Source organism: Oncorhynchus nerka, linkage group LG27 (genome assembly GCF_034236695.1).
Source record: "Oncorhynchus nerka isolate Pitt River linkage group LG27, Oner_Uvic_2.0, whole genome shotgun sequence".
Lineage (NCBI taxonomy): Eukaryota > Metazoa > Chordata > Actinopteri > Salmoniformes > Salmonidae > Oncorhynchus > Oncorhynchus nerka.
In genome coordinates, this window is record NC_088422.1 from 58,145,856 (window position 1) to 58,172,926 (window position 27,071).

Genomic DNA, 27,071 nt, shown 5'->3' on the forward strand with positions numbered 1-27,071 from the left:
TTCAATGTCAGTTTCATTGTAGCCTTTTCCCCATATCAGAAGCACACGAGGGAGTTCCATAACTTCCATTTACAATTTCCACCCGCGCAGCACTCCAGACCCAAGAAGTGAAGATTCGTATAAGGCGCTCTACGCCTAGTCCTTTCCCTGTGCATTGTCACCTTATTTATTGATGCGCATCAGTTCAGGGGCATTAATATGTTTTATGGAAAGAGGGTTGGAAATATATTTTTCCATAATGACAAATCTAAATAGCCTACCTACAACTGGGAAAAAGTTGTCATGACTGTCTCCTCTCCCTCAAGTGACTCAGCTGCAGCCTCAGGCTCATACACACACCCCTCCGGCCCTCCCCACCACTCAAGCAGCAACAGGCTGCCTCACTACCTGATAGTCAGCAGCAGCAGGTCACAGTGAAATATACATTTTTTAAGAAAAATGCCATGACGGCCCTGGTGCCATTTAGAAGTAGCCCAAAAACCTGCAACCAGTACATTTTCACCCGCTACATGGTTTTCAAAGTCATTTTCGTGGCAGGTTAGGATATCCTTTTTGCAAACTCTAACCCTGTTCAGTCTCCTAACTGCTGCTTCAGTATTAAAGTGGCGTGAAGTGTGTTTCCCCGAAGTTCAGACCAGATTCCTGTTCAAACTCTGAACAGAGGAAGAGGTCCATAGAAATACAAGGATTGTGCAAAAATGTTTACAATCTCTTTTTGAATTGGAAGCATTGTGAAGCAAGCTCCATTAAAGCGTCAATCTGCCGTTGAAACAATAAGAGGGCAACCCACCTGCTTCGGTAAAAAGCTGAGGGATGGACCTGGAGAAATGTAGCCACTCTCAAATTCAAAGACAGAACTATGGATGCAAGGACTGAGCATTCATGATATCAAAATGATTGTTTTAACCATGCTTTGAGGCTATATAGTGTTTGTTTACAAACATTGGCGTAAAACAAAGTTATATTTTGGGTTCGAATGTGACACAGCAGTTGAACTAAGTTCCCGAGGCATTTATAAGTTATATTCTTCAAAAATCAATAGGTACACATCATTCATTTAAGAGTCCGAAAATGGATGTAGCAACTGCCTTTAAGGTCACGTGATCATAAAAGTTCCCCGAATATTAAAACTTGAACGTTAAAGTTTTACAATAAGTTTGATTTGAAATCATAAAAAGGTTATTTTAATATACATTTATTGAAAACACAAACAATATACTTGTTAAATCGTTGTGAAAAAACAAATGACATAAAATGACAGGTTATTGTTTATATACTGAAATCAATTTAATAATATGTACATTAAGACTTTGTAGCAATAGTATCTAGGCTTACATACAGTACCAGCCAAAAGTTGACACCTACTCATTCCAGGGTTTTTCTGTATTTATCCATTGTAGAATAAGTGAATACATCAAAACTGTGAAATAACACACGTGGAATCATGTAGTAACCAAAAAAAAAGTGTTAAATCAAAATATATTTGAGATTTTTCACAGTAGCCACCCTTTGCCTTGATGACAGCTTTGCACACTCTTGGCATTCTCTCAACCAGCTTCATGAGGTAGTCACCTGGAATGCATTTCAATTAACAGGTGTTATTTTCATTTGTGGAATTTCTTTCCTTCTTAATGTGTTTGAGCCAATCAGTTGTGTTGTGACAAGGCAGGGGGGGGATATACAGCAGATAGCCCTATTTGGTAAAATACCAAGTCAATATTATGGCAAGAACAGCTCAAATAAGCAAAGAGAAATGACAGTCCATCATTACTTTAAGACATGAAGGTCAGTCAACACAGAACATTTCAAGAACGTTCAAAGATTCTTCAAGTGCAGTCGCAAAAACCATCAAGCGCTATGATGAAACTGGCTCTCATGAGGACCGCCACAGGACAGGAAGGAAGACCCAGTTACCTCTGCTGCAGAGGATAAGCTCATTAGCGTTAACCTCAGATTACAACCCCAAAAAAAGCTTCACCGTGTTCAATTAACAGACACATCAACTGTTCAGAAAAGACTGCGTAAAATCAGGCCTTCATGGTCCAATTGCTGCAAAAAAACCACTACTAAAGGGACACCAATAATAAGAAGAGGCCAAGAAACAAGAGCAATGGACATTAGACGGGTCAGATTACCTGGCCTCCACAATCACCCGACCTCAACCCAATTGAGATCGTTTGGGATGAGTTGGCCCACAGAGTGAAGGAAAAGCAGCCAACAAGTGCTCAACATACGTAGGAACTCCTTCAAGACTGTTGGAAAAACCTTCCTCGTGAAGCTGGTTGAGAGAATGCCAACATGTGCAAAGCTGTCAAGGCAGAGGGTGGCTACTTTGAAGAATATAAAATATGTTCATATGTTTAATACTTTTGGGGTTACTACAGGATTCCATGTGTATTTTATAGTTTGTCTTCACTATTATTCTACACTGCTTGACTGAGGGACCTTACAGATAATTGTATATGTGGGGTACAGAGATGCAAGGTAGTCTTTCTAAAATCATGTTAAACACTATTATTGCCCACAGAATGAGTCCATGCAACTTATGTGATTTGTTAAGCACAGAATTATTTGGGCCTGCCATAAAAGGGGTTGAATAATTAACTTAATTCCATGTTGACATTGTGGGGTATCATGTGTAGGCCAGTGACAAAATCTCTATTTAAATCTATTTCAAATTCAGACTGTATCAACAAAAATGTGGAAAAAGTCAAAGGGTCTGAATACTTTCTGAAGGCACTACATTTCCTATTGCTTATTTATGCTGTGAAGAAATGCACTTGAAATGCTAAAATGTATGTACACGATTGTTATCGTTTGTAATCAAATCATTTTTAAGCATTGTTAAGGATGGGAGCGATAACGATGATTAGGGCCGAGATACAACCTGATAGCGGATTTAGACAATGTGTCATTTATATTGAACAAACATATAAACGCAACATGCCACCATTTCAAAGATTCGCATAGAGTTGATCAGGCTGTTGATTGTGGCCTGTGGAATGTTGTCCCACTCCTCTGTAATGGCTGTGTGAAGTTGCTGGATATTGGTGTAAACTGGGACACGCCATCGTACACGTCGATCCAGAGCATCCCAGACATGCTCAACGGGTGACATGTCTGGTGAGTATGCAGGCCATGGGAGAACGGGGACATTTTCAGCTTCCAGAAATTGTGTACAGATCCTTGCAACATGGGGCCGTGCATTATCATGCTGAAACATGAGGTGACGGCAGTGGATGAATGGCATGACAATGGGCCTCAGGATCTTGTTACGGTATCTCTATGCATTCCAATTGCCCTTGATAAAATGCAATTGTGTTTGTTGTCCGGAGCTTATGCCTGCCCATACCATAACCCCACCATGGGGCACTCTGTTCACAACGTTAACATCAGCAAATCACTCGCCCACATGAAGCCATACACGTGGTCTGCGGTTGTGAGGCCAGTTGAACGTACTGCCAAATTCTCTAAAATGACAGAGGCCTCTTATGGTAGAGAAATTAACATTCAATTCTGGTGGACATTCCTGCAGTCGGCATGCCAATTGCATGCTCCCTCAATTCTTGAGACATCTGTGACAAAACTACACATTTTAGAGTGGCCTTTTATTGTCCCCAGCACAAGGTGCACCGGGGTAATGATCCTGCTGTTCAATCAGCTTCTTGATATGCCACACCTGTCAGGTGGATGGATTATATAAGCAAATGTTGAATGTGAATGAGGGATGTAAACCAATTTGTGCACAACATCTGAGAGAAATAAGCTTTTTGTGCATATGGAACATTTCTGGGATCTTTTATTTCACCTCATGAAACATGGGACCAACACTTTACATGTTGCGTTGTTATTTTTGTTCAGTGTAAAAGTCCTTTCCGATTGAGCCAACATATGCAGCATTAACAGTGAATGTAGTCTCCGCGAGAAAATTGCCTTTAAACTGTACATTGCAGACAAAGCACAATCAGATTTAATTTTGACCTTCGTCACATATGCCCAATTCCAAACCAACACCTAGCACCTAACCCTATGCACCGCATGTAGATCTGAAATAAATATCTGTGAAATTTAGGTAATAGTTCCCCCTTGGTCTAAATTAGCACCTAGATGGTATTGGCTAGTGGTCTATTTGGAATTGGGCATGAGCGTGTGATCTGATGAGCATAGTCTAAAATAAAAGGTCTGCTATAGGGTAAGATCACCATATCCTTTTCACGAGTTCAGATGAAATTGGTGTGATACATAGACCTAGATTATGAACAATTGGATGTAAACAAATTACTGGCCAAAGTACAGTGCCTTGCGAAAGTATTCGGCCCCCTTGAACATTGCGACCTTTTGCCACATTTCAGGCTTCAAACATAAAGATATAAAACTGTATTTTTTTGTGAAGAATCAACAACAAGTGGGACACAATCATGAAGTGGAACGACATTTATTGGATATTACAAACTTTTTTAACAGATCAAAAACTGAAAAATTGGGCGTGCAAAATTATTCAGCCCCCTTAAGTTAATACTTTGTAGCGCCACCTTTTGCTGCGATTACAGCTGTAAGTCGCTTGGGGTATGTCTATCAGTTTTGCACATCGAGAGACTGAATTTTTTTCCCATTCCTCCTTGCAAAACAGCTCGAGCTCAGTGAGGTTGGATGGAGAGCATTTGTGAACAGCAGTTTTCAGTTCTTTCCACAGATTCTCGATTGGATTCAGGTCTGGACTTTGACTTGGCCATTCTAACACCTGGATATGTTTATTTTTGAACCATTCCATTGTAGATTTTGCTTTATGTTTTGGATCATTGTCTTGTTGGAAGACAAATCTCCGTCCCAGTCTCAGGTCTTTTGCAGACTCCATCAGGTTTTCTTCCAGAATGGTCCTGTATTTGGCTCCATCCATCTTCCCATCAATTTTAACCATCTTCCCTGTCCCTGCTGAAGAAAAGCAGGCCCAAACCATGATGCTGCCACCACCATGTTTGACAGCGGGGATGGTGTGTTCAGAGTGATGAGCTGTGTTGCTTTTACGCCAAACATAACGTTTTGCATTGTTGCCAAAAAGTTCAATTTTGGTTTCACCTGACCAGAGCACCTTCTTCCACATGTTTGGTGTGTCTCCCAGGTGGCTTGTGGCAAACTTTAAACAACACTTTTTATGGATATCTTTAAGAAATGGCTTTCTTCTTGCCACTCTTCCATAAAGGCCAGATTTGTGCAATATACGACTGATTGTTGTCCTATGGACAGAGTCTCCCACCTCAGCTGTAGATCTCTGCAGTTCATCCAGAGTGATCATGGGCCTCTTGGCTGCATCTCTGATCAGTCTTCTCCTTGTATGAGCTGAAAGTTTAGAGGGACGGCCAGGTCTTGGTAGATTTGCAGTGGTCTGATACTCCTTCCATTTCAATATTATCGCTTGCACAGTGCTCCTTGGGATGTTTAAAGCTTGGGAAATCTTTTTGTATCCAAATCCGGCTTTAAACTTCTTCACAACAGTATCTCGGACCTGCCTGGTGTGTTCCTTGTTCTTCATGATGCTCTCTGCGCTTTTAACGGACCTCTGAGACTATCACAGTGCAGGTGCATTTATACGGAGACTTGATTACACACAGGTGGATTGTATTTATCATCATTAGTCATTTAGGTCAACATTGGATCATTCAGAGATCCTCACTGAACTTCTGGAGAGAGTTTGCTGCACTGAAAGTAAAGGGGCTGAATAATTTTGCACGCCCAATTTTTCAGTTTTTGATTTGTTAAAAAAGTTTGAAATATCCAATAAATGTCGTTCCACTTCATGATTGTGTCCCACTTGTTGATTCTTCACAAAAAAATACAGTTTTATATCTTTGTGTTTGAAGCCTGAAATGTGGCAAAAGGTCGCAAAGTTCAAGGGGCCCGAATACTTTCGCAAGGCACTGTATATGACAACATGTACTGGTGAGAAGATCATCAGCCCAACAAGGACGATTTCCTCTCCAGATGTGAGGAAAAAGGATAATGATAGAGGGGAGAGGAAGAATTGGAAGGATAGGGAGAGAGGAAAACCAGATAACCCACAGGGTTCAGTTGAATTCTTTATCCATACCTGGATGTCTTTGTGTACACATCAAAAGTTCCTCCTGAATAACTTAACTGTAGAGTTCCTGGCTGTACTTAAATTCATTCTGTGTATAGAAATACTACGGCAGTCTGCCAAGTTAGAATCTCTTCATCTGTCTGCGCTCCTGTCGTCTCTGCTTCTTCTCATTCACCTCCTCTGGGGCTGCACCAGGGGTCTCGGCCGAAAACCAGGGGCCTAGGAAGTTCACCCACAGCAGGAACATTGCTCGGGCCGGGGCCTGACACACACACACACACACACACAGATTGATTAAAAGATCAACGAGGGCCATGAGAAAGGGAAAATAAACAACCAAAGAGAGAGCGTACAACAAGTACGGGACAAACTCTTACCAGCAGCCAAAGGTACCAGAAGCAGGAGGAGATGGTGCTGAGCACTTGTAATATAGCAGTTAGCAGGATAACATCTTTCAGATGCCTATAATGACAAAGAATCCATCATAATGCACCACACTGCCACTATAGCTTTTAGAGATCTACCTCTGAAGGGAGATAAGGGCACCATTGTTACATGCATATTGAACATCTCCTATCATTGCTATGCAGACGACACACAATTAATCTTCTCCTTTCCCCCTTCTGATGACCAGGTGGCGAATCGCATCTCTGCATGTCTGGCAGACATATCAGTGTGGATGACGGATCACCACCTCAAGCTGAACCTCGGCAAGACGGAGCTGCTCTTCCTCCCGGGGAAGGACTGCCCGTTCCATGATCTCGCCATCACGGTTGACAACTCCATTGTGTCCTCCTCCCAGAGTGCTAAGAACCTTGGCGTGATCCTGGACAACACCCTGTCGTTCTCAACTAACATCAAGGCGGTGGCCCGTTCTTGTAGGTTCATGCTCTACAACATCCGCAGAGTACGACCCTGCCTCACACAGGAAGCAGCGCAGGTCCTAATCCAGGCACTTGTCATCTCCCGTCTGGATTACTGCAACTCGCTGTTGGCTGGGCTCCTGCCTGTGCCATTAAACCCTACAACTCATCCAGAACGCCGCAGCCCGTCTGGTGTTCAACCTTCCCAAGTTCTCTCACGTCACCCCGCTCCTCCGCTCTCTCCACTGGCTTCCAGTTGAAGCTCGCATCCGCTACAAGACCATGGTGCTTGCCTACGGAGCTGTGAGGGGAACGGCACCTCAGTACCTCCAGGCTCTGATCAGGCCCTACACCCAAACAAGGGCACTGCGTTCATCCACCTCTGGCCTGCTCGCCTCCCTACCACTGAGGAAGTACAGTTCCCGCGCAGCCCAGTCAAAACTGTTCGCTGCTCTGGCCCCCAATGGTGGAACAAACTCCCTCACGACGCCAGGACAGCGGAGTCAATCACCACCTTCCGGAGACACCTGAAACCCCACCTCTTTCAGGAATACCTAGGATAGGATAAAGTAATCCTTCTCACCCCCCTTAAAGATTTAGATGCACTATTGTAAAGTGGCTGTTCCACTGGATGTCTTAAGGTGAACGCACCAATTTGTAAGTCGCTCTGGATAAGAGCGTCTGCTAAATGACTTAAATGTAAATGTATTGTAATGTATTGTATTGTAATGTATTGTAATGCATTGTATTGTATTGTAATGTATTGTATTGTATTGTAATGTATTGTATTGTAATGTATTGTAATGTATTGTAATGTATTGTAATGTATTGTAATGTATTGTATTGTAATGTATTGTATAGATGCACTACTGTTCCACTGGATGTCATAAGGTGAATGCACCAATTTGTAAGTCGCTCTGGATAAGAGCGTCTGCTAAATGACTTAAATGTAAATGTAAACATGCTGTAATACTCACCAATTCGCTCTCACACACACACTGCATGTTCGCACACTCATGTTCACGGAAACAAACAGACGCCTGCAGTGTGAGCACTCACTCTGCCATCCCCTGCTCCATGTTCAGATCTATTCCACCGTCGAGCAGACTCCCATCCTCACCAAACACTGCTTGGGCCATGGCAGACATGGCGCGGTAACTGCCCACACACACTGCCAGGGCAAACACCAGCGCAAACTACATGGGTGGGAGAAGGAGATGGAGGAAGGAAGAAGAGAGACAGGGGGAATGAGAGCAGGGGAGAAACCAAGAAGAGGAAAGAATAAAGTAGAGAGTTAGTAATCCCCAATCGTCCCCGTTTCAGTTTTACTGCTCAACAGTAGAGGAGCTATCAATGTCAATAACATACAGAGTGAACTCACTCACCCATGTCCAAAACGTTGAAGAGCTATAGAAGACCAAGAGGTTTAACGCAGTGTATATCGCCTAGGAGAGAAACAAGTGTCAGGTGTTGTACTAGTCCCAATTTCCATTCAAAAAGTAACATTGAAAAGGAAGATTGTGTCTTACGTTGGCTCCCAAGATTACTCTGGTGTAGAACTTGAGTGTCGCCTCATTCTCCTCGTAGATTTGCTTCTTGCCTTTAGTCCCGACCTTACCTTTGGGCTGTGTGCATTATAAAAGGTGGGCTGTTAGTGTAAATGTAAATGTAGTCAACATTGCATGGACTTCAGAATTAAGATAGCTTACCAGCAATTAACCTACTAGCATCAATTAACCTACTGGCATCAATAGACATGAGACAGGCTGTGTAGGGTTTGTTAACTAACGTTGGCTCAAAGTAATTAGTTGGCTTTGATACACATTCGTTTACCATTCTAATAAATTAATTAGTCGATAGGTACACATAACTGAAGGTGAATTGGTTAATGTGGTGTTATAAAGCATAGGAGACTCGTTATCCTCTGCGGTCAGCTTGTCTGCCCAACCTGAAACATGAGCAGATCAAAGATCAACCTACCGCCATTAGTTCCTCAACCCTGTGCTGCTGCTTTTTTCACGTACGCGAAGTAGGTCCTTTTTTGACATCGACTTGTTCAGTATTGAGCAATTTGGATGGACTGTTATACCAAACACAGGCTTGAAGTTCAACTGTAACAGATCTCAATGAAGGTAACACATCAGCGTTTAAGAATTATACTTCCGGCGCAGGTAAGACGTCACTAATTTAAATGTCTTTGAACTTTGCAAAATGACTTTGTTGCCATCTTGCGTCGTGAATGTGAATGCATTCAACTACAGTGGTTGTGGTTGTCGCACAATTTTTGTAATTTACAAATATAACAACAGGCCGACTCGACCAGAACCATTTTGACAGTCATGCCTGACAATGACTATATAGATTAAAAATAAAACATAAGCAAATCAACCATATAAACCTGCTTCAAATATGGGGCCATGTAGATGGTGATCATGAGATCAGCTTCAACCATACCAGCAGTGTGCAGTGGAAGAGCAGTTCACTGGGCTCCTTTCCTGAAGAGTTCAGTATTACTGTACTCTGTCCTGTTAGGTTAGGTCTGACTGTTTCGAAAGTGTATTTCCATATATTCACCACTTGAGGTCACCAAACTCATAAGACAATCTTTGAATTGTCACATTTTGATGAAGTCACTATAGTGAGAAAAATAAATGGGACCATCTAAAAGTAGTGTATAAATGTTGTATTTACTCAGATCACGTCATTTATTTATTTTTTTGCATTTCTAATCCCTGAAATCAAAGATTTCCCAAGGGCTCAGGATTTAACCATGTATTCAAAGTCAGACCATTGCAGGGCGCCAGTCATATCAGGAGCGGTTGAAACCTGGAAAACAATGCATAATGAGCAATAAAGTCTAACCTCCTCTAACATTAGGAATTGACCGACTTAATTTTAAGTTAATTTCACCACTGGTATTTTATCACCCCCATTACCTGCATCACTTGGACTGATAGAGGATCCATTTTGATGGAAAAGTTTGACCTGAAAACACAATAAAACATTAAATGCAGGGTGAGGTAGAACTTTTAACACAGTAAACCGTTAATGTACCTCTTGCCAGGGTCCTCGGTAGTTTGGTCAGACTGGGTCGTATCTGCTGTGGACAAATCCTGAGATGCTTGTGTCACGTCTGGCTTCAAAGGGCTCATGGTCATCACAACACACTATTTATTCATCACTATTTTCATCATTTTCTACAGGGTTCCCGTCCATGTCAGTCCCAGCAATAGTTACCAGGGTGAGGTCTGATTGCTCTGGGAGTGGTATAGCAGCACCCTCACTATGCCTTCCAGGGTGGCCTTCATCAGGTTTCATTGGTGCCCATGGTACAAGCACCGCAGCTGGGGTAACCTCTGTCTCGGGAGGGGCTGGAGGGAGGGTAGCTAACGTTCAGCCCAGTCCAAGCTCTTCTCTGTCCTGGTACCCCAATAATGGAACCAGCTTCCACCTGAAGCTACGACAGACAGCAGAGTCCCTGCCCATCTCCCGAAAACACCTTAAACCCTAGCTCTTCGGAGTATCTTAAATAATCCCCTTCTTCACCTCGAAGATAAATTGTCCTGAACCAACACTTGCACTTGACTCCCCCTCCCCCCCATACCAGCACTGACTTTGCTGATAGAAAGGTGCGATGGGCTGCCAAATCAAATCAAATCTAATTTTATTGGTCACATACAGCTGGTTAGCAGATGTTAACGCAAATGTAGTGAAATGCTTGTGCATCTAGTTCCGACCGTGCAGTAATATCTAACAAGTAATCTAACAACTTCACAACAACTAGTTTATACACAAGTGTAAAGGAAAGAATAAGAATATGTACACATAAATATATATATATTTATTGGCAAGATGCGGCATAGGCAAGATGCAGTAGATAGTATAGAGTACAGTATATACATATGAGATGAGTAATGTAGGGTATGTAAACATTATATAAAGTGGCATTGTTTAAAGTGACTCCGTAATCGACGCCATAATCGACATCCACGTCTTCGGTGGATTAACTGCCTTGTTCAGGAGAAGAACGACAGATTTTTACCTTGTTAGCTCTGGGATTCTATCCAGCCACCTTTCAGTTACTGGCCCAACGCTCTAATCACTAGGCTACTTACAGTACTATGCCTGGGATGTGTGGTGATCCCGCCTAGCTATCTTAAGATGAAAGCACTAACTGTAAGTTCTGGATAAATGACTAAAATGTAATTCTAGTGCGGGCAGTTGCACTCTGAGAAGTGTTACCACTGGGGGGGATATGTGGTTGTTGGGGGATTAGTGCTTCTGAAGGCATGGTTGAAACCATGTGGGCCTTACTTCTCATCTTCAGATTGGTCAGGCTTTTTTTTCTTTGAACATAAAAGTGTAAAAACACCAGGAAATGAGCTCCAAGTGATTTTAATTTAAGAAATCTGTTCCAAAGTATTCCCATGCATAATAGAGACACGTGATCATATGCTAATGTCAGCTAGCTTTGAAATTATTATGTTTTAGTCAAACATCATATCTGTTTGGGCTTCTTACAGTCAATTTGGAGTCTACAAATTATTTGAAATTATAAACTGGGTGGTTCGAGCCCTGAATGCTGATTGGCTGACAGCCATGGTATATCAGACTGTATACCACAGGTATTTTTACTGCTCTAATTACGTTGGTATCCAGTTTATAATAGCAATAAGGCACCTTGGGGGGTTGTGGTATATGGCCAATATACCATGTCTAAGGGCTGTAATCCAGGCACTCCACCTTTGCGTTGTGCATAAGAACAGCCCTTAGCCATCATATCCTGGCCATATACAGTGCATTCAGAAAGTATTCAGACCCCTTCACCTTTTCAAATTGTGTAATGTTAAAGGCTTATTGTAAAATGGATTAAATACATGTTTGTCCTCATCAATCTACACACAATACCGTATAATGACAAAGCGAAAACATGTTTTTAGAAATGTGTGCACATTTATTCAGAATTAAAAACAGAAATACCTTATTTACACAAGTATTCAGACCCTTTGCTATGAAACTCGAAATTGAGCTCAGGTGCATCCTGTTTCCATTGACCATCCTTGAGATGTTCCTACAACTTGATTGGAGTCCACCTGTGGTAAACCTGTGGTAAATTCAATTGTGATTGGACCTGAGAGCAAAAACCAAGCCATGAGGTTGAAGGAATTGTCCGTAGAGTCCCGAGACAGGATTCTGGGCTCTTCTTGTCTCGAGGCACAGATTTGGGGAAGGGTACCCAAAAATGTCTGTAGCATTGAAGGTCTGTAAGAACACAGTGGCCTCCATCATTCTTAAATGGAAGAAGTTTGGAACCACCAAGACTCTTCCTAGAGGAGGCCGCCCGGCACAAACTGAGTCAATCTGGGGAGAAGGGCCTTGGTCATGGCCTTGGCCAAGAACCCGGTGGTCACTCTGACAGAGCTCCAGAGTTCCTCTGTGGAGATGGAAAAACCTTCCAGAAGGACAACCATCTCTGCAGCACTCCACCAATCAGGCCTTTATGGTATAGTGGCAAGACGGAAGCCACTCCTCAGTAAAAGGCACACGAGTTTTTCAAAAAGGCACCTAAAGGACTTTCAGACCATGAGAAACAAGATTCTCTGATCTGATGAAACCAAGATTGAACTCTTTGGCCTGAATGCCAAGTGTCACCTTCCAAGGTTCACCTTCCAACAAGACAACGACCCTAAGCACACAGACAAGACAATGCAGGAGTGGCTTTGGGACAAGCCTCTGAATGTCCTTGAATGGCCCAGCCAGAGCCCGGACTTTAATCTGATCGAACATCTCTGGAGAGACCTGAAAATAGCTGTGCAGCGACGCTCCCCATCCAACCTGACATAGCTTGAGATGATCTGCAGAGAAGAATGAGAGAAACTGCCCAAATGCAGGTGTGACAAACTTGTAGGATCATACCCAAGAGAACCCGAGGCTGTAATCACTGCCAAAGGTGCTTCAACAAAGTACTGAGTAAAGGGTCCGAATCCTTATGTAAATGTGATATTTCCATTTGCTATTTTGAATAAATTTGCTAAAATGTATAAAAACTGTTTTTAGTTTGTCATTATGAAGTACTGTGTGTATATTGATGAGGGTTATTTTTTTGGGGGGGTTAATCCATTTTAGAATAAGGCTGTGACGTAACAAAATGTGGAAAACGTGAGGGGGTCTGAATACTTTCCCAATGCATGGTACCACACACCCTCGGGCCTTATTGCTTAATTAAGTCCTAGCTCCCCGATCATCCACTCAAGAAAAAATCAGAATCTAATAGATTATCCCTGCTCTAGGAGCTGAACCACCACTGCCAAATGATGTTTCTCTTCCTGAAAGCTTGTAGTTACAAAATGTTCCTTCATCCTGGGTGAATCCATAGCAACCAGATGGCTTGTGGCAGGTTTCCTTGAATTGAAGCCACTGGACTCACTCATTTTATGATTAAACCCCTAGGAGAGGATCTGTCTACACCATGCTTGAGGAGGCTAACCTGGGCACACCATCTGGTCTCATTGCTCAAGTTAATACTATTCGGTGCTATCACTTTGTGCAGGGAGATGCGTACTTGATTATTTCTGTTGGACTGGTCTACTAGCCTCATACCTTTTGAATGAGTGTAATGAACTTGGAGCATAATTCTTACCTTGTTGGACATCGACAATTTACACAGGTAACAAGTGCTGAACAAAACAACAACCTGGTCTTATTACTCTCTATGTAGATCTGAGACACTCCATTTAGTATGATGTTACATTTCGTATTGTGTATTAATTTGCGGATGTCCATCATCCATGTCGTATGATATTTGTATGATATGTTACAAAGTTGCTAAATATATAATATGTTACAAATTTGCAAAACATACACTATGTTATAAATTATATTTATTTGTGGCTAATGTTAGCTAGATGTCTAATGCTAACATTAGCTGTTATAATTTATATTTATTTGTGGCTATTGTTAGCTAGATGTCTAATGCTAACATTAGCTAGCTGGCTAACGTTAGCTAAGCTAGGGGTTAGGGTTAGGAGTTAGGTTAAAGGGTTAAGGTTAGGGGAAGGGTTAGCTAAAAGGGTTAAGGTTAGGGTTAAGATTATGTTAAAGGGTTAGGGGAAGGGTTAGCTAACATGCTAAGTAGTTGCAAATGATCTAAAAAGTAGTAAGTAGTTGAAAAGTTGATAGTTAGCTAAAATGCTAAAGTTGTACGTGATGAGATTCAAACTCACAACCAAACTCACAAAACGTGTGTTAGATTTATATTTTCATTTGCTTGAAAGTTGTTTTAACTTCAAGAATTGTTCTTGTTTATTTCTGTTGCCATTTTCAAGGCAAATCTATTTTCTCTCAAAGGGAGGAGAGTTTGAGTTTTATTTAAAAAATACTCTCTTTATGATAGTGATCTATTATATATTTTATATTCATCTGACAGATTTGATAAAAGCACATCGGAAGTTGCTATTGGCCAATCCAATCAGATTATCAGGATTAATCTGTTATGTGTTTGCTTTTACAAAAGTAGAACGGAGCACTCCTTTCTAGCTTGCCTGTCTAAAGACAATGCCACCCACCAAAAGGACACTCCTGAAGTGATAACGCATGGACCATGAACTGCTGGTCTGAAGATTGTCAACAGTGACTATAGTGCTGGCCATCCAGTTTTGAACACTTCTGTCTGATGCAGAATCGGATGTGTTCAAGAGAGGATTGTGTAGGGCAGCCCCCAAAGTGACTCTTCTTATTGACTTGTAATAACAAGAATTTCCTCTGTGTTGTCTTAGAAATTGTAGGTCTGATATCTGATGTACAGTAATACTATTGGTCAACAACTCAGATTTGGAATGCAAACAACTCAGATGCTTATAAAAGGGTCCTTGGTTGTCTCTTTCTCGTACGTTCCTGACCTGCACTGGTGAGATACCTACACTCTTTCTTTCTCTCTCCAATGAGATATGGGCCATGGCCATTTCTTTCGCTCTCTGACCATGTTTCAAATAATGCCTTGTAATGCTTGTTAATGCTTTGTAACTTAAGCGTATGCCTTTAATAAATGTTACCATTCAATTTACAAAGTAATGAAATACACTTGTATTTAGAATTCCATTCTCAGGCATTTCTTCATTGCCTATTACTGTGACTCAACTATAGTGTTCTTGCATATATTACTATTTAATTCAGTTAATAGGATTTACATACCACCACAATTAAAAAGCCAAGTCAATAAGAGCATGAATAACATAACCCCTGATTCAATTACATCTTAAACATTGCTCAGAAAGAAAAAAAAGTAAATCCAAAGACAATAAAATAAGTCAGATATATTGCCTTAAAAATCCCTCTAAAATGGTTCAGTATTGTGGAAAATAAACTCTTGCTTCAAGTAAGTGCATCATTTTTCAAAGTGCGTAAGAATGTGGTCTTATATAAAACAGCATGAACGTTGTAGGCTGGATGGAAGAGCTTCTACTAACTAAACCGTTTTGAGGTAATGGACCCAGAAGAACCAGTCAAATACATTTCCCTCTTCACCTAAAATATTAAACCAATTCTAGCCTTTGTGCCAGTCGGTTTCCTCTTCAGCAAACACCTTCTTGTTGACCACAAAAATAGTCTGCACTCAGAAAAAGCACTTGGGATACAAAGACTTTACAGAGAAGGCAGATTTCAGTATTCATAATTACATCATTTCCCAATGATATCTCATTTGCATTACCCTTGAAGCGCTTTAATGGCACTTTTCATAAGGAAATATTCCCCTTTGGACTCATTCCCAGAGAAACCCAGACACTCAACAACACCTGCTCAAGCAGGGAAAGTATGTTTTTTAGAGGACCTTGAGAGCTAGCTACCGTGTTGACTCCATCATGGTTGCAAGGAACCTCAAGTTGAAGCCAATGAAGCTTTGAACGCTTGACCATGTGCTCGGAGAGCGTCTGCATTGCTCTAGAAATTCACCTTTACACTTATTGTTGACCCTCCTTTGTGTTTTCAAAGGAAAGTTTTAGTAGAAAATAGATTGTCATGAAGAAAAAGCACCATCACATTAAATGGCAGTAGCACAACACACTTCACCACCAGTCTCTGGCTGAGTTCCCAATACTCAAACTTCCTCAACACCTTTCCCTCATTACCACTGACAGATGAAAGGACTGGATAGGGGTTCCCTTCACATTGCTCTCATGTGTCATGTCCAGACAGACCAGTGGTGGTACAACCACATCAGTGATTTATTGGGAGGAAAGGATATGATGAAATTAAGCTATTGAGAGACACCATCCCTCATTTCTCTGGGGCCTTCCCCAAGTCATAGATGGCTTTATTCTCCAGGATCTCCACTTTCTCCCCTGCAGGAATCAGTGTGTTGGCCACCATGGCCCTGGTCACTGATTGGATGGGGATGGACATTGCCGTGGGAAACATGGAGGAAATAGGGCCCAGGACCTTCCTGAAAAACCACTCAGTAGGCCGGCTCTCCTGCCTGTCAACCATCAGCACCCTGGGAGGAAAAACAAAAAAAAGAGTTAGAATTCAGTTGTGAGTTGTTACGATTGAAATAAGTTACTGCAATAAACACAGAATCAAAACATCTGTGTATTTATGCAATGAAACGCAACACTGATCACTGGAGAAATGTGTATATTGCTAATCGTGACATGGGTGTGAGATATTTACCTATGGTCACTATTTGTTTTGCCATGACTGATAAGGTAATGAACAAGAGAGTCATTGCTCCATAGGAACATTTTTAAAAAATATATATATTTTTTTTAAACATAACTAATGCAAACGAGACTTACGCAGGGCGATAGACGGAGAACCTCTCGAAGCCCAACGGTTCAATGTCTGCCTCCACTTGTCCCTGGAGAGGCAAACATTTGCATTTATGAGGCCTTCATTATGAAAGGCTATAATTGAGGTGACTTTACTCTGGTGAACATTTGGTATATTACCTTCACTTTGAGATAGAGAAAACCACTGGTCTTGTCAGCCCCTTTAGAAGACTCTAGGTTGAAGTGTGAGCAGCCTCCTGCCTTGGCGAGCTCCGCTGACTTCAGGACATAGTCATGGTCAACACGGATGAATCCATCCTACAATGACAGAAAGATAAAGAGAAAATGTGTGTACATTAAATCTGCCTTTTACCACGACATGATCCAAGCAGGTTGTGTCTGGTGGGTCGTTCAATGTCATCTCAGCAAGCCATGACACCCACCATCTCATATTGTTCTGAAATCATTCGTGTAGATAGAAACATAAGATAAGAATTTCTGCATCATTATTTTGATCTCTGAGACATTAAGCTGATTGATTGCACCCGAATTGGCCATTTGAATTTATGGGATTCATATAATAGTATCTCACAATGAGTAAGACATGAGGAACCTAAAGAAATAGTCAAAAGCCACCAACGGACCCCCCACACCAATCCCAATAACGACTATAAAGTATCAGTTCTGTAAGTCTGAGAAGTAGTATTGAGCTGCGGCTCTGAGTATTGTTTCTTCATTCTATGTAATGTATTCTCAGTGAGTTTTAGTGGTGATTTTCTTTCCCTGTTCTGAGAAATTCGTAATTGAAATTGTTAGATTTATGTCCCATCCTACATCCTGATATTACCAGGTTCTGACCACTGGATGGTGCTGTTCCTGCTATTAGGTGATTAATAGTTCCCCCCCTCAATGTCTCAATGTTAAAGGGATAGTTTACCCAAATTACAAAATTGGATTTTGGTTTTCCATACCCCAGGGCTTCTTAAACTAGGCCTTCGGAACCCCAAGGTATTGCACGTTTTGGTTTTTGCCCTGACACTACACAGCTGATTCAAATAATCAACTATCATCTTTGATCAATTTAATCAGCTGTTTAGTGTTAGGGCAAAAACCAAACCGTACACCCCTTGGGGTCCCGAGGACAGGAAACACTGCCTTACCCTGTAAGCTTTTTATGGAGTAGGTAATGACAGACAATTTGGGTGAACTGTCCCTTTAACGTTGGGGGGGGGGACATCACCAAATTCACAGGGAATACACTGTATAGGATGAAGAAACAATAAACATACTACTTGTCAGACACAGAGAACTGATACTAAACTCAGCAAAAAAAGAAATGCCCTCTCACTGTCAACTGCGTTAATTTTCAGCAAACTTAACATGTGTAAATATCTGTATGAACGCAACAAGATTCAACAACAGACAAACTGAACAAGTTCCACAGACATGTGACTAACATAAATTAAATAATGTGTCCCTGAACACAGGGGGAGGTCAAAATCAGAAGTAATAGTTAGTATCTGGTGTGGCCACCAGCTGCCTTAAGTACTGCAGTGCATCTCCTCCTCATGGACTGCACCAGATTTGCCAGTTCTTGCTGTGAGATGTTACCCCACTCTTCCACAAAGGCACCTGCAAGTTTCAGGACATTTCTGGTGGGGAATGGCCCTAGCCCTCACCCTCCAATCCAACAGGTCCCAGATGTGCTCAATGGGATTGAGATCCGGGCTCTGTCTTGCAGGAAATCACACACAGAACGAGCAGAATGGCAGGTGGCATTGTCACGCTGACGGGTCATGTCAGGACTAGCCTGCAGGAAGAGTACCACATGAGGGAGGAGAATGTCTTCCCTGTAACGTACAGCATTGAGATTGCCTGCAATGACAACAAGCTCAGTCCGATGATGCTGTGACACACCGCCCCAGACCATGACGGACCCTCCACCTCCAAATCGATCCCGCTCCAGAGTACAGGCCTCGGTGTAACGCCCATTCCTTCGACGATAAACGTGAATCCGACCATCACCCCTGATGAGACAAAACCGCGACTCGTCAGTGAAGAGCACTTTTTGCCAGTCCTGTCTGGTCCAGCGACGGTGGGTTTGTGTCCATAGGCAACGTTGTTGCCGGTGATGTCTGGTGAGGACCTGCCTTACAACAGGCCTAGAAGCCCTCAGTCCAGCCTCTCTCAGCCTATTGCGAACAGTCTGAGCACTGATAGAGGGATTGTGCGTTCCTGGAGTAACTCTGGCAGCTGTTGTTGCCATCCTGTACCTGTCCCGCAGGTGTGATGTTTGGATGTACCAATCCTGTGCAGGTGTTGTTACACATGGTCTGCCACTGCGAGGATAATCAGCTGTCCATCCTGTCTCTCTGTAGCACTGTCTTAGGCGTCTCACAGTGTGGACATCTGCAGTCCTCATGCCTCCTTGCAGCATGCCTAAGGCACGTTCATGCAGATGATCAGGGACACTGGGCATCTTTCTTTTGGTGTTTTTCAGAGTCAGTAGGTAGCCCTCTTTAGGGTCCTAAGTTTTCATAACTGTGACCTTAATTGCCTACCGTCTGTAAGCTGTTAGTGTCTTAACGACCGGTCCACAGGTACATGTTCAATGAGCCATGAACAATTAATGAACAAGCATGGGAAACAGTGTTTAAACCCTTTACAATGAAGATCTGTGAACCTATTTTGATTTTTTTAAATTATCTTTGAAAGACGGGGTCTTCTGAAAAAGGGACGTTTCTATACTTGTCGTTGGGATGGGATTGGCGTGGGGTGTCCGTGTGTAGCTTTTGACCATTGGATAAATCATTGTGAGAAAAAAAAGTTTGGTCCAAATCGGATGTTAGAGGTACTATATTTATTGAATATTATATGATTCCTAGAAATTAAAATGGCCAATTTGGATGCAATAAATTATATTTCAATAAAATAACGTTGCTAATCGAATGCTCATCTCGTCTTTTTCTCAAAACAAAAATGATTTCAGAAAAATCTAAAATGGCAGGTGTCGACATCCTCTTTCTTTTCTAGTGACCCTCATGGTACATGTTCAGCTCTGTATAGTTGTTAGGAATTCCCCATCATATTCATATGAGTACTCATCCAGATACAGTATACACAGGGATCTCTATATAATCAGTGACGTGAACTCACAGCCCCTGCTTTGGCTTTGGTCGTTCCCAGGCAGCAGTAGCCAACATCATGCCCTTGGAATACTGCAGCATAGTCATCCAGTTTCTCAAAGTCCACCACCTCCTGCACCTGAAAGAGGACAGAGAACAATACGAGGCCAATCTTTAGAATGGAATAAATGGGATGTACCACAAGCTTTGTTGTAGTCTGTGCACACATTTAATGGTATTGATTGTACTTTATTCAAAGCTCATGGTAGGGTGTACGGTGACGCGACAAACATCGGACACTATATGAGAACTTGTGAAAATGATTTGAAAACATAAAATGTGGCAGTTGTTTCCCATGTCTAAAGATCCCAATACTGTAGGTTATGATATTTACGCGATATGAGCCCATACGTAAAGCAAGTGCCATGCAACGAACGTTCAAGTCTGTGGGACAGACCTTTTTGTGAAACCCGCGAACGTGTGTTTTTACTTGCTCTTTGCGATGGGTATTCCTCAACCTATCAGAGTAAGATCGATGTGACATTGTATTGCCGATAAGTATGGGAAAGTCCTGAGGGTGTTTCACGGTCATGGGACGTCTTTTGACTGAAATATAACGTTTTTCCTTCGCTTCTGTTGTCAGATGTTTTCAAAGACACTAAAAAAATATATACAGCAAGCTGCAGTTCACAAAGTAAAGCTTCACAACTACGTTTTGATGTATGGGTTGTCAGGGATTGGTCCAAGCAGCGCACTCCGTCTCTTCTGTGCCTAGGCTAATTATTTACTGCAGTATATCCTCCCATCACCAGAGCAACTCATTAACACAAAAACTAACATTACAATGTAACCCAACTCAATGGTAGGCGTACCTTAGCTTACTTCTATCTTATTTAACCAGTAGCCTTCTGTGTTATAGCTCAGACTTAGTGAGAAGTGTGCATCTATGCTAGGCTGTGTGTATCTGTGTTAGACTGTGCTTGATGTGCTGTGTGTTGTGTGATTGTATGGGGATGCTGAGAAGTGTGTCTCTGCGTTAGGCCCGTGGGTGTCTCTCTTAAGTATTTAATTTAAAAATAAAGTAGTATTGTAATTTCATAAATTGTTAATATCTTAGTTTTTCATAAAGCATTAATATTTGTAAATGATATGAACACCCTACCTTCAATTATTGGGCTTAAATTACTGTAATTATGTACAGCACTTTAATTGAAGAATTTGTACTTTTATTTTAAAAATCTATGTTCTACATCAGCCCTAGCCCTTGATCATGACTCAGTTCCATTACATTAGATAAAAGTGTCATTGGACGAAGGCATCTCCTTTAGGGGGGTGTATTGTTAAGAGCTGCAACGCTCGGCCTGAATATTAACATTAATTGCTTGTGGTACAGTTTTGGAAGCATAAGGACCTTATCTTTCATATCTGTGAGAAATTATACAAAAATAAATTAAAAAGTTAAATTGATACACACCTTTATAGGGTTAGGGTTCCCACACGGCCATATTTTCAAGTTACAGCGCCTGTTTACAGAAAACAGTGCTAATTAGCCATCTGCGTCCCTGATCCCGTGTGTAAACGGAAGACAGACGACACAAACGTGTTGTCACTGACAAATACTGTCGGCTGCAACTGTGTTAAAACTGTACAGTAGGTGTGTATTTAGCATTTGTGAAATTATTTCATGTGATATGAAAGTAGAGTGATTTATATTTTTAGAACTGTACCGCAACTGAGAATCGATTAACGTTTAGATGGAGTTTTGGGCTGTTTTGGTTTCCAGAGCCAATTTGTCCTTTACACAGAACACATAAGGTCCTCGGACTAAGGAGTAACATCTTAAAAAACGTGCTAAATATAAAAACTGTTGATTTGGTGCCATTATTGACCTTTCCCGTTAACTTGAACATTTGATCTCTCAGCAATGGTAAATCCTTTCCTCATGAAATAAAGTGTTCTGTATTCCGGACAAGCTTCTCTGTGACATAGAATACAAAGTATAACACCAGAACCAAAGCTATTTTTTTTCCCTTAACACCCTACTCATAGGTGTTACTTTGCCAAATAGAGCAGAGCCCGGTGTCCCAAAAGCATCGAAATGCTCAATTCATCTTAGAACCATAGGATCCTATGGTTCTAACGATGAACTTACCCTTAAGATGCTTTTGGGAAACCAGCCCTGCTTGAAAAGGCAACAATACATTGACAATAAGACAAGTCGCACACCTACCAGGTTCTCAAACGCTTTGTCTTCAAATGTGAGCTGCCTCCTTCCGATGAGAGTGATCTTCGAGAAAAGCTTCCTCTCCACAATCTCTTTCAGTAACTCCTTGCCTGTCTCGCCAGAGGCACCCAGGATAAAACAACTTTTATTCTTCTGTCTAAAGTCCTCTGCCAGTGTTTTCAGGTCGTGTGTCATCCTGAAGGACAAAACAAGACAGTGCTTTACCACTGAGGAGAGACCTAATGGTTTGATCGCTATATTAGACAGAAGCAGCATGATACAGCAGTTTTATTCCAACACAGGTGTCAACGCCCTGTCAACTGACTAGCAAGCCAAATAAGGCAATTAACCTTTTTTATTTAAACTTTATTTAACTAGGCAAGTCAGTTAAAAACAAATTCTTATTTACAATGACGGCCTAGGAACAACTTTCTTGCAAGCCTCCCTCAAAGGCAATCAAACAGCATTTACAACTAGCTGTAAAACAGACCAGTAGGCTACTAGCTAGTACCAGTAGCTTGTACCAGTAGCTAGTACCAGTAGCTAGTACCAGTAGCTTGTACCAGTAGCTAGTTCCAGTAGCTAGATACTGTTTAGTAGTACATGCTAGAATTCCCAAACCTGATCGCAGACTGACATGGTAAATTGTCACCAATCTGTCGGTGTAAGTTAGTTCGAGTAGCTAGCTAACGTTAGCTAGTTAGCATCTGCCTCTCACCTGGTGTATATCGTCTGTTCGCAGTTTTCTAGATGTTGTAAAACAGCTGCAATGACAGCGAGCAGAACAGCGAAAAAGCCAAGAGCTTTACCCCAACTGATTTCCAGTAGTTTCATAACAGATCAGCCAGGTAGCTAAACAAATGGATGTGCCCATGGAAACACACATCCGGTTTCTGCAGTCATTTGCGATAGGCATGCGCAGTAGAACAGATGAAATTACCTATCGAGGATTTTCAATCGATAAACCCTGCCTGATACACTGTCAAACATATTATGTGAAGACAATACATTCAGAAAAATGTTTTGAATAGTTTGTTTGTTTTATTGAAACACAAAAACATCTATTCAATAAGAAGCCTGGCTTTGACAGGTTTAATTGATGGCTGTTAAGTTTTTTTAAAATAAGTAATTATCATCATTGTCATCGCATGATTACTTTGCACGTATCAATAGGCTAGACAGAGGGCAGTAAAGTTACAGGCATTGAAACACACAGTCACAGTGGCTACTTGTCAGGAAGTACCAAAGAGCATTTGGTAACACTATATTTCTGTCAGTCTTTGTCATAATGTGGTCAGTGTCTTTAATTGTCCAAGTAAATGTACAAAATGTACATTCAGAAATGAAATAAAAAGTAATCTGTAGTTTCTTTATCTTTGTACATGCATTGTCTTATATCCATTCATCTGTTCCCATCCTTTCATAGTTAATTTACAGCCAGTGGTTCAGACCAACTGTTCAGACTCCTCCTGGTCACAAGAGAACATGTGTCATTGAGGACCAAGCCACTGTTGGTAAGTTTCATGGCAGACCAACCAAGTAATTTTAATTTCACCCTTCTATGGAGCCACAAACACACAAGCAAACCACTCATTGTTTTGTCATGAAGCTAAATGTGTTGGTGACTATTTTGGTTTAATTTGCAATTTTGTCAATTGCAGCTTTGGTTGAATTTGTCATTTGTATAATAGTTTTGGTGACATACAGTGGGGCAAAAAACGTATTTCGTCAGCCACCAATTGTGCAAGTTCTCCCACTTACAAAGATGAGAGAGGCCTGTAATTTTCATCATAGGTACACTTCAACTATGACAGACAAAATGAGAAAAATCCAGAAAATCACATTGTAGGATTTTTAATGAATTTATTTGCAAATTATGGTGGGAAATAAGTATTTGGTCACCTACAAACAAGCAAGATTTCTGGCTCTCACAGACCTGTAACTTCTTTAAGAGGCTCCTCTGTCCTCCACTCGTTACCTGTATTAATGGCACCTGTTTGAACTTGTTATCAGTATAAAATACACCTGTCCACAACCTCAAACAGTCACACTCCAAACTCCACTATGGCCAAGACCAAAGAGCTGTCAAAGGACACCAGAAACAAAATTGTAGACCTGCACCAGGCTGGGAAGACTGAATCTGCAATAGGTAAGCAGCTTGGTTTGAAGAAATCAACTGTGGGAGCAATTATTAGCAAATGGAAGACATACAAGACCACTGATAATCTCCCTCGATCTGGGGCTCCACGCAAGATCTCACCCCGTGGGGTCAAAATGATCACAAGAACGGTGAGCAAAAATCCCAGAACCACACGGGGGGACCTAGTGAATGACCTGCAGAGAGCTGGGACCAAAGTAACAAAGCCTACCATCAGCAAGGGCATTGAAGATGAAATGTGGCTGGGTCTTTCAGCATGACAATGATCCCAAACACACCGCCCGGGCAACGAAGGAGTGGCTTCGTAAGAAGCATTTCAAGGTCCTGGAGTGGCCTAGCCAGTCTCCAGATCTCAACCCCATAGAAAATATTTGGAGGGAGTTGAAAGTCTGTGTTGCCCAGCAACAGCCCCAAAACATCACTGCTCTAGAGGAGATCTGCATGGAGGAATGGGCCAAAATACCAGCAACAGTGTGTGAAAACCTTGTGAAGACTTACAGAAAACGTTTGACCTCTGTCATTGCCAACAAAGGGTATATAACAAAGTATTGAGATAAACAGTTGTTATTGACCAAATACTTATTTTCGACCATAATTTGCAAATTAATTAATTAAAAATCCTACAATGTGATTTTCTGGATTTTTTTTTCTCATTTTGTCTGTCATAGTAAAAGTAGAAGTGTACCTATGATGAGAATTACAGGCCTCTCTCATATTTTTAAGTGGGAGAACTTGCACAATTGGTGGCTGACTAAATACTGTCTTGCCCCCACTGTAGCTTTCACACTATATTGACTTCAATGATAAATCAGAGTGGCCTGTACTGATTAATTAAAGGATGAAACAGAAGAAAACAAATGTAGTCACATAAACCATTTCCACACACACACACGTGTACATGCACACACACACACAAACACACACAGAATGGTTTTTCAACCTTTAATCAAGTTTGTTTGATTAATATAAAATACAATGCTATTTGTCTCATGCGCCGATACAAGGTGTAGTAGACCTTACCGTGAAATGCTTACTTACAAGACCTTAACCAACAATGCAGTTTTAAGAAAATAAGAGTTATGAAAATATTTACTAAATCAACTAAAGTAAAAACAAACACACAAAATAGCACAATTGGTTAGGAGCCCATAAAACGGCAGCCATCCCTTCCGGCTCAATTCCATTTTCATTCATTTCATCCATTTCCCATGGAGTAAAATTTCAACAAAAAAAGACACAATTATTAAATGATTCTTTTTTTATTAATCATATGCCTATCTTACCTTACATTATCATACTACTACAACTACTACAAAATACATATCTTTCTATATTTTCAACACATCAGGCACGGTCCATTCAGTCTTTCCACACCCAAGCCTTTCCCCTCTGCTCCTGCTCACTCTCTGATGTCTTGGATCAGTCTGCCCAGTGTCTCTCTCACTCCCACACTATAAAAGTGAACCCTGCGCTCCACCTCCCTCCCATGTGCCAGTCGGCCAGGCAGAGTTGGTCCAGCTCAGGCAAGTGCTGTTTGTGGCAGAGGATCATGGGCTTTGTTTCTGAGCTCGTACCTCCAGTACTTTTTGGCTCCCAGAAACTCGGGCTGTCTGCCTGCACAAGCTGGGGTGGAGTAAACTGTAAATAAAGTAATGAAAAGTACATTGGAAATAAAAATGTATTGATTTAAAAAGAAAACCAGTGTAGATAGTATGGTAGGTAGTGGTACTTACTGTGTGAGAAGTGTACCGAGGAAGATATTGATGTTCCTCTGTCATTCATGGTACAGACGGGTTCATTTACAAATAAAAATGACTGCATTTTCATCTTTTGAGCTTCTAGTCATGAAACCTATGCAGCCTACTCAATCACTACTGTTTACCAGCCTCCTGGGCCGTATACAGCGTTCATCACGAGTTCCCTGAATTCCTATCGGACTTTGTAGTCATTTTGGTGACTCAATATTCACATGGAAATGTCCACAGACCCACTCCAAAAGGCTTTCGGGGCCATCATCGACTCAGTGGGTTTTGTCTCCAACATGTCTCCAGACCTACTCATTGCCACAGTCAAAACCTGAAGTACAAAAAAAATGGTTAACTACCTTACTGTGGATTTAAATGTAACCTTGCGTAATACCCTAGATGCAGTCGCACCCCTAAAACAAAAAACATTTGTCACAAGGATGTAGCTCTCTGGTATACAGAAAATACTAGAGCCCTGAAGCAAGCTTCCAGGAAATTGGTGGCACTCCACCAAACATGAAGTCTTCTGACTAGCTTGCAAAGACAGTACCGTGCAGTATCGAAGAGCCCTCACTGCTGCTCGATCATCCTATTTTTCAAACCTAATTGAGGAAAATAAGAACAATCCAAAATAAATGTTTTATACTGTCGCAAAACTAACTAAAAATAATCATTCCCCAAGAAAGGATGGCTTTCACTTTAGCAGTTATGAATTCATTAACTTCTTCGACGAAAAGATCATGATCATTAAAAAGCTAATTATAAATATTAATGAAAATAGTCATGGCCTCTAAACCTTCAAGCTGCATACTGGACCCTATTCCAACTAAACTACTGAAAGAGCTACTTCCTGTACTTGGCCTTCCTATGTTGAACATAATAAATGGCTCCCTATCCACCAAACTCACAAAAAATGTCAGTAATTAACAGAAATGACAAATAATGTATATAAAATGCTTCAGTGTGGTTTTAGACCCCATCATAGCACTGAGACTGCACCTGTGAAGGTGGTAAATTACCTTTTAATGGTGTTAAACCAAGGCTCTGTATCTGTCCTCGTGCTCTTAGATCTTATTGTGGCTTTTGACACCATTGATCACCACATTCTTTTGGAGA

General features: G+C 41.4%; 2 protein-coding genes across 2 annotated transcripts; both read right to left on the minus strand.

The window, feature by feature from the left end:
- Positions 1-4,396: 4,396 nt before the first annotated feature.
- Positions 4,397-9,115, minus strand: tmem208 (transmembrane protein 208). The gene is made up of 6 exons (XM_029636974.2): positions 8,920-9,115; positions 8,469-8,564; positions 8,325-8,384; positions 7,999-8,135; positions 6,454-6,538; positions 4,397-6,338 (listed from the first exon to the last, which is right to left on the minus strand). Exons 1-6 carry the CDS (start codon positions 8,923-8,925, stop codon positions 6,198-6,200), a joined length of 525 nt encoding a protein of 174 aa, XP_029492834.1. The 5' UTR covers positions 8,926-9,115; the 3' UTR covers positions 4,397-6,197.
- Positions 9,116-14,954: 5,839 nt separating this feature from the next.
- Positions 14,955-22,963, minus strand: LOC115112044 (oxidoreductase HTATIP2-like). Its single transcript, XM_029638712.2, has 6 exons — positions 22,771-22,963; positions 22,059-22,248; positions 19,860-19,967; positions 16,884-17,021; positions 16,731-16,792; positions 14,955-16,429 (listed from the first exon to the last, which is right to left on the minus strand). The coding sequence occupies exons 1-6, from the start codon at positions 22,884-22,886 to the stop codon at positions 16,213-16,215; spliced, it is 831 nt and encodes a 276-aa protein (XP_029494572.1). The 5' UTR covers positions 22,887-22,963; the 3' UTR covers positions 14,955-16,212.
- Positions 22,964-27,071: the final 4,108 nt, after the last annotated feature.

What these genes read in the sequence shown, in the direction of transcription:
- tmem208 (XM_029636974.2), bottom strand. An exon ending in GAGTAATCTTGGGAGCCAAC is followed by an intron (nt 8,385 to 8,468) that starts GTAAGACACAAT and finishes TTTCTCTCCTAG; the next exon opens with GCGATATACACTGCGTTAAA. An exon ending in TCTGGTACCTTTGGCTGCTG is followed by an intron (nt 6,339 to 6,453) that starts GTAAGAGTTTGT and finishes TGTGTGTGTCAG; the next exon opens with GCCCCGGCCCGAGCAATGTT.
- LOC115112044 (XM_029638712.2), bottom strand. Translation starts at nt 22,886, where the DNA reads ATGAAACTACTGGAAATCAGTTGGGGTAAAGCTCTTGGCTTTTTCGCT. An exon ending in ACAAAGCGTTTGAGAACCTG is followed by an intron (nt 19,968 to 22,058) that starts GTAGGTGTGCGA and finishes GTCCTCTTTCAG; the next exon opens with GTGCAGGAGGTGGTGGACTT. An exon ending in TTCTCCGTCTATCGCCCTGC is followed by an intron (nt 16,430 to 16,730) that starts GTAAGTCTCGTT and finishes TTTTCCTCCCAG; the next exon opens with GGTGCTGATGGTTGACAGGC.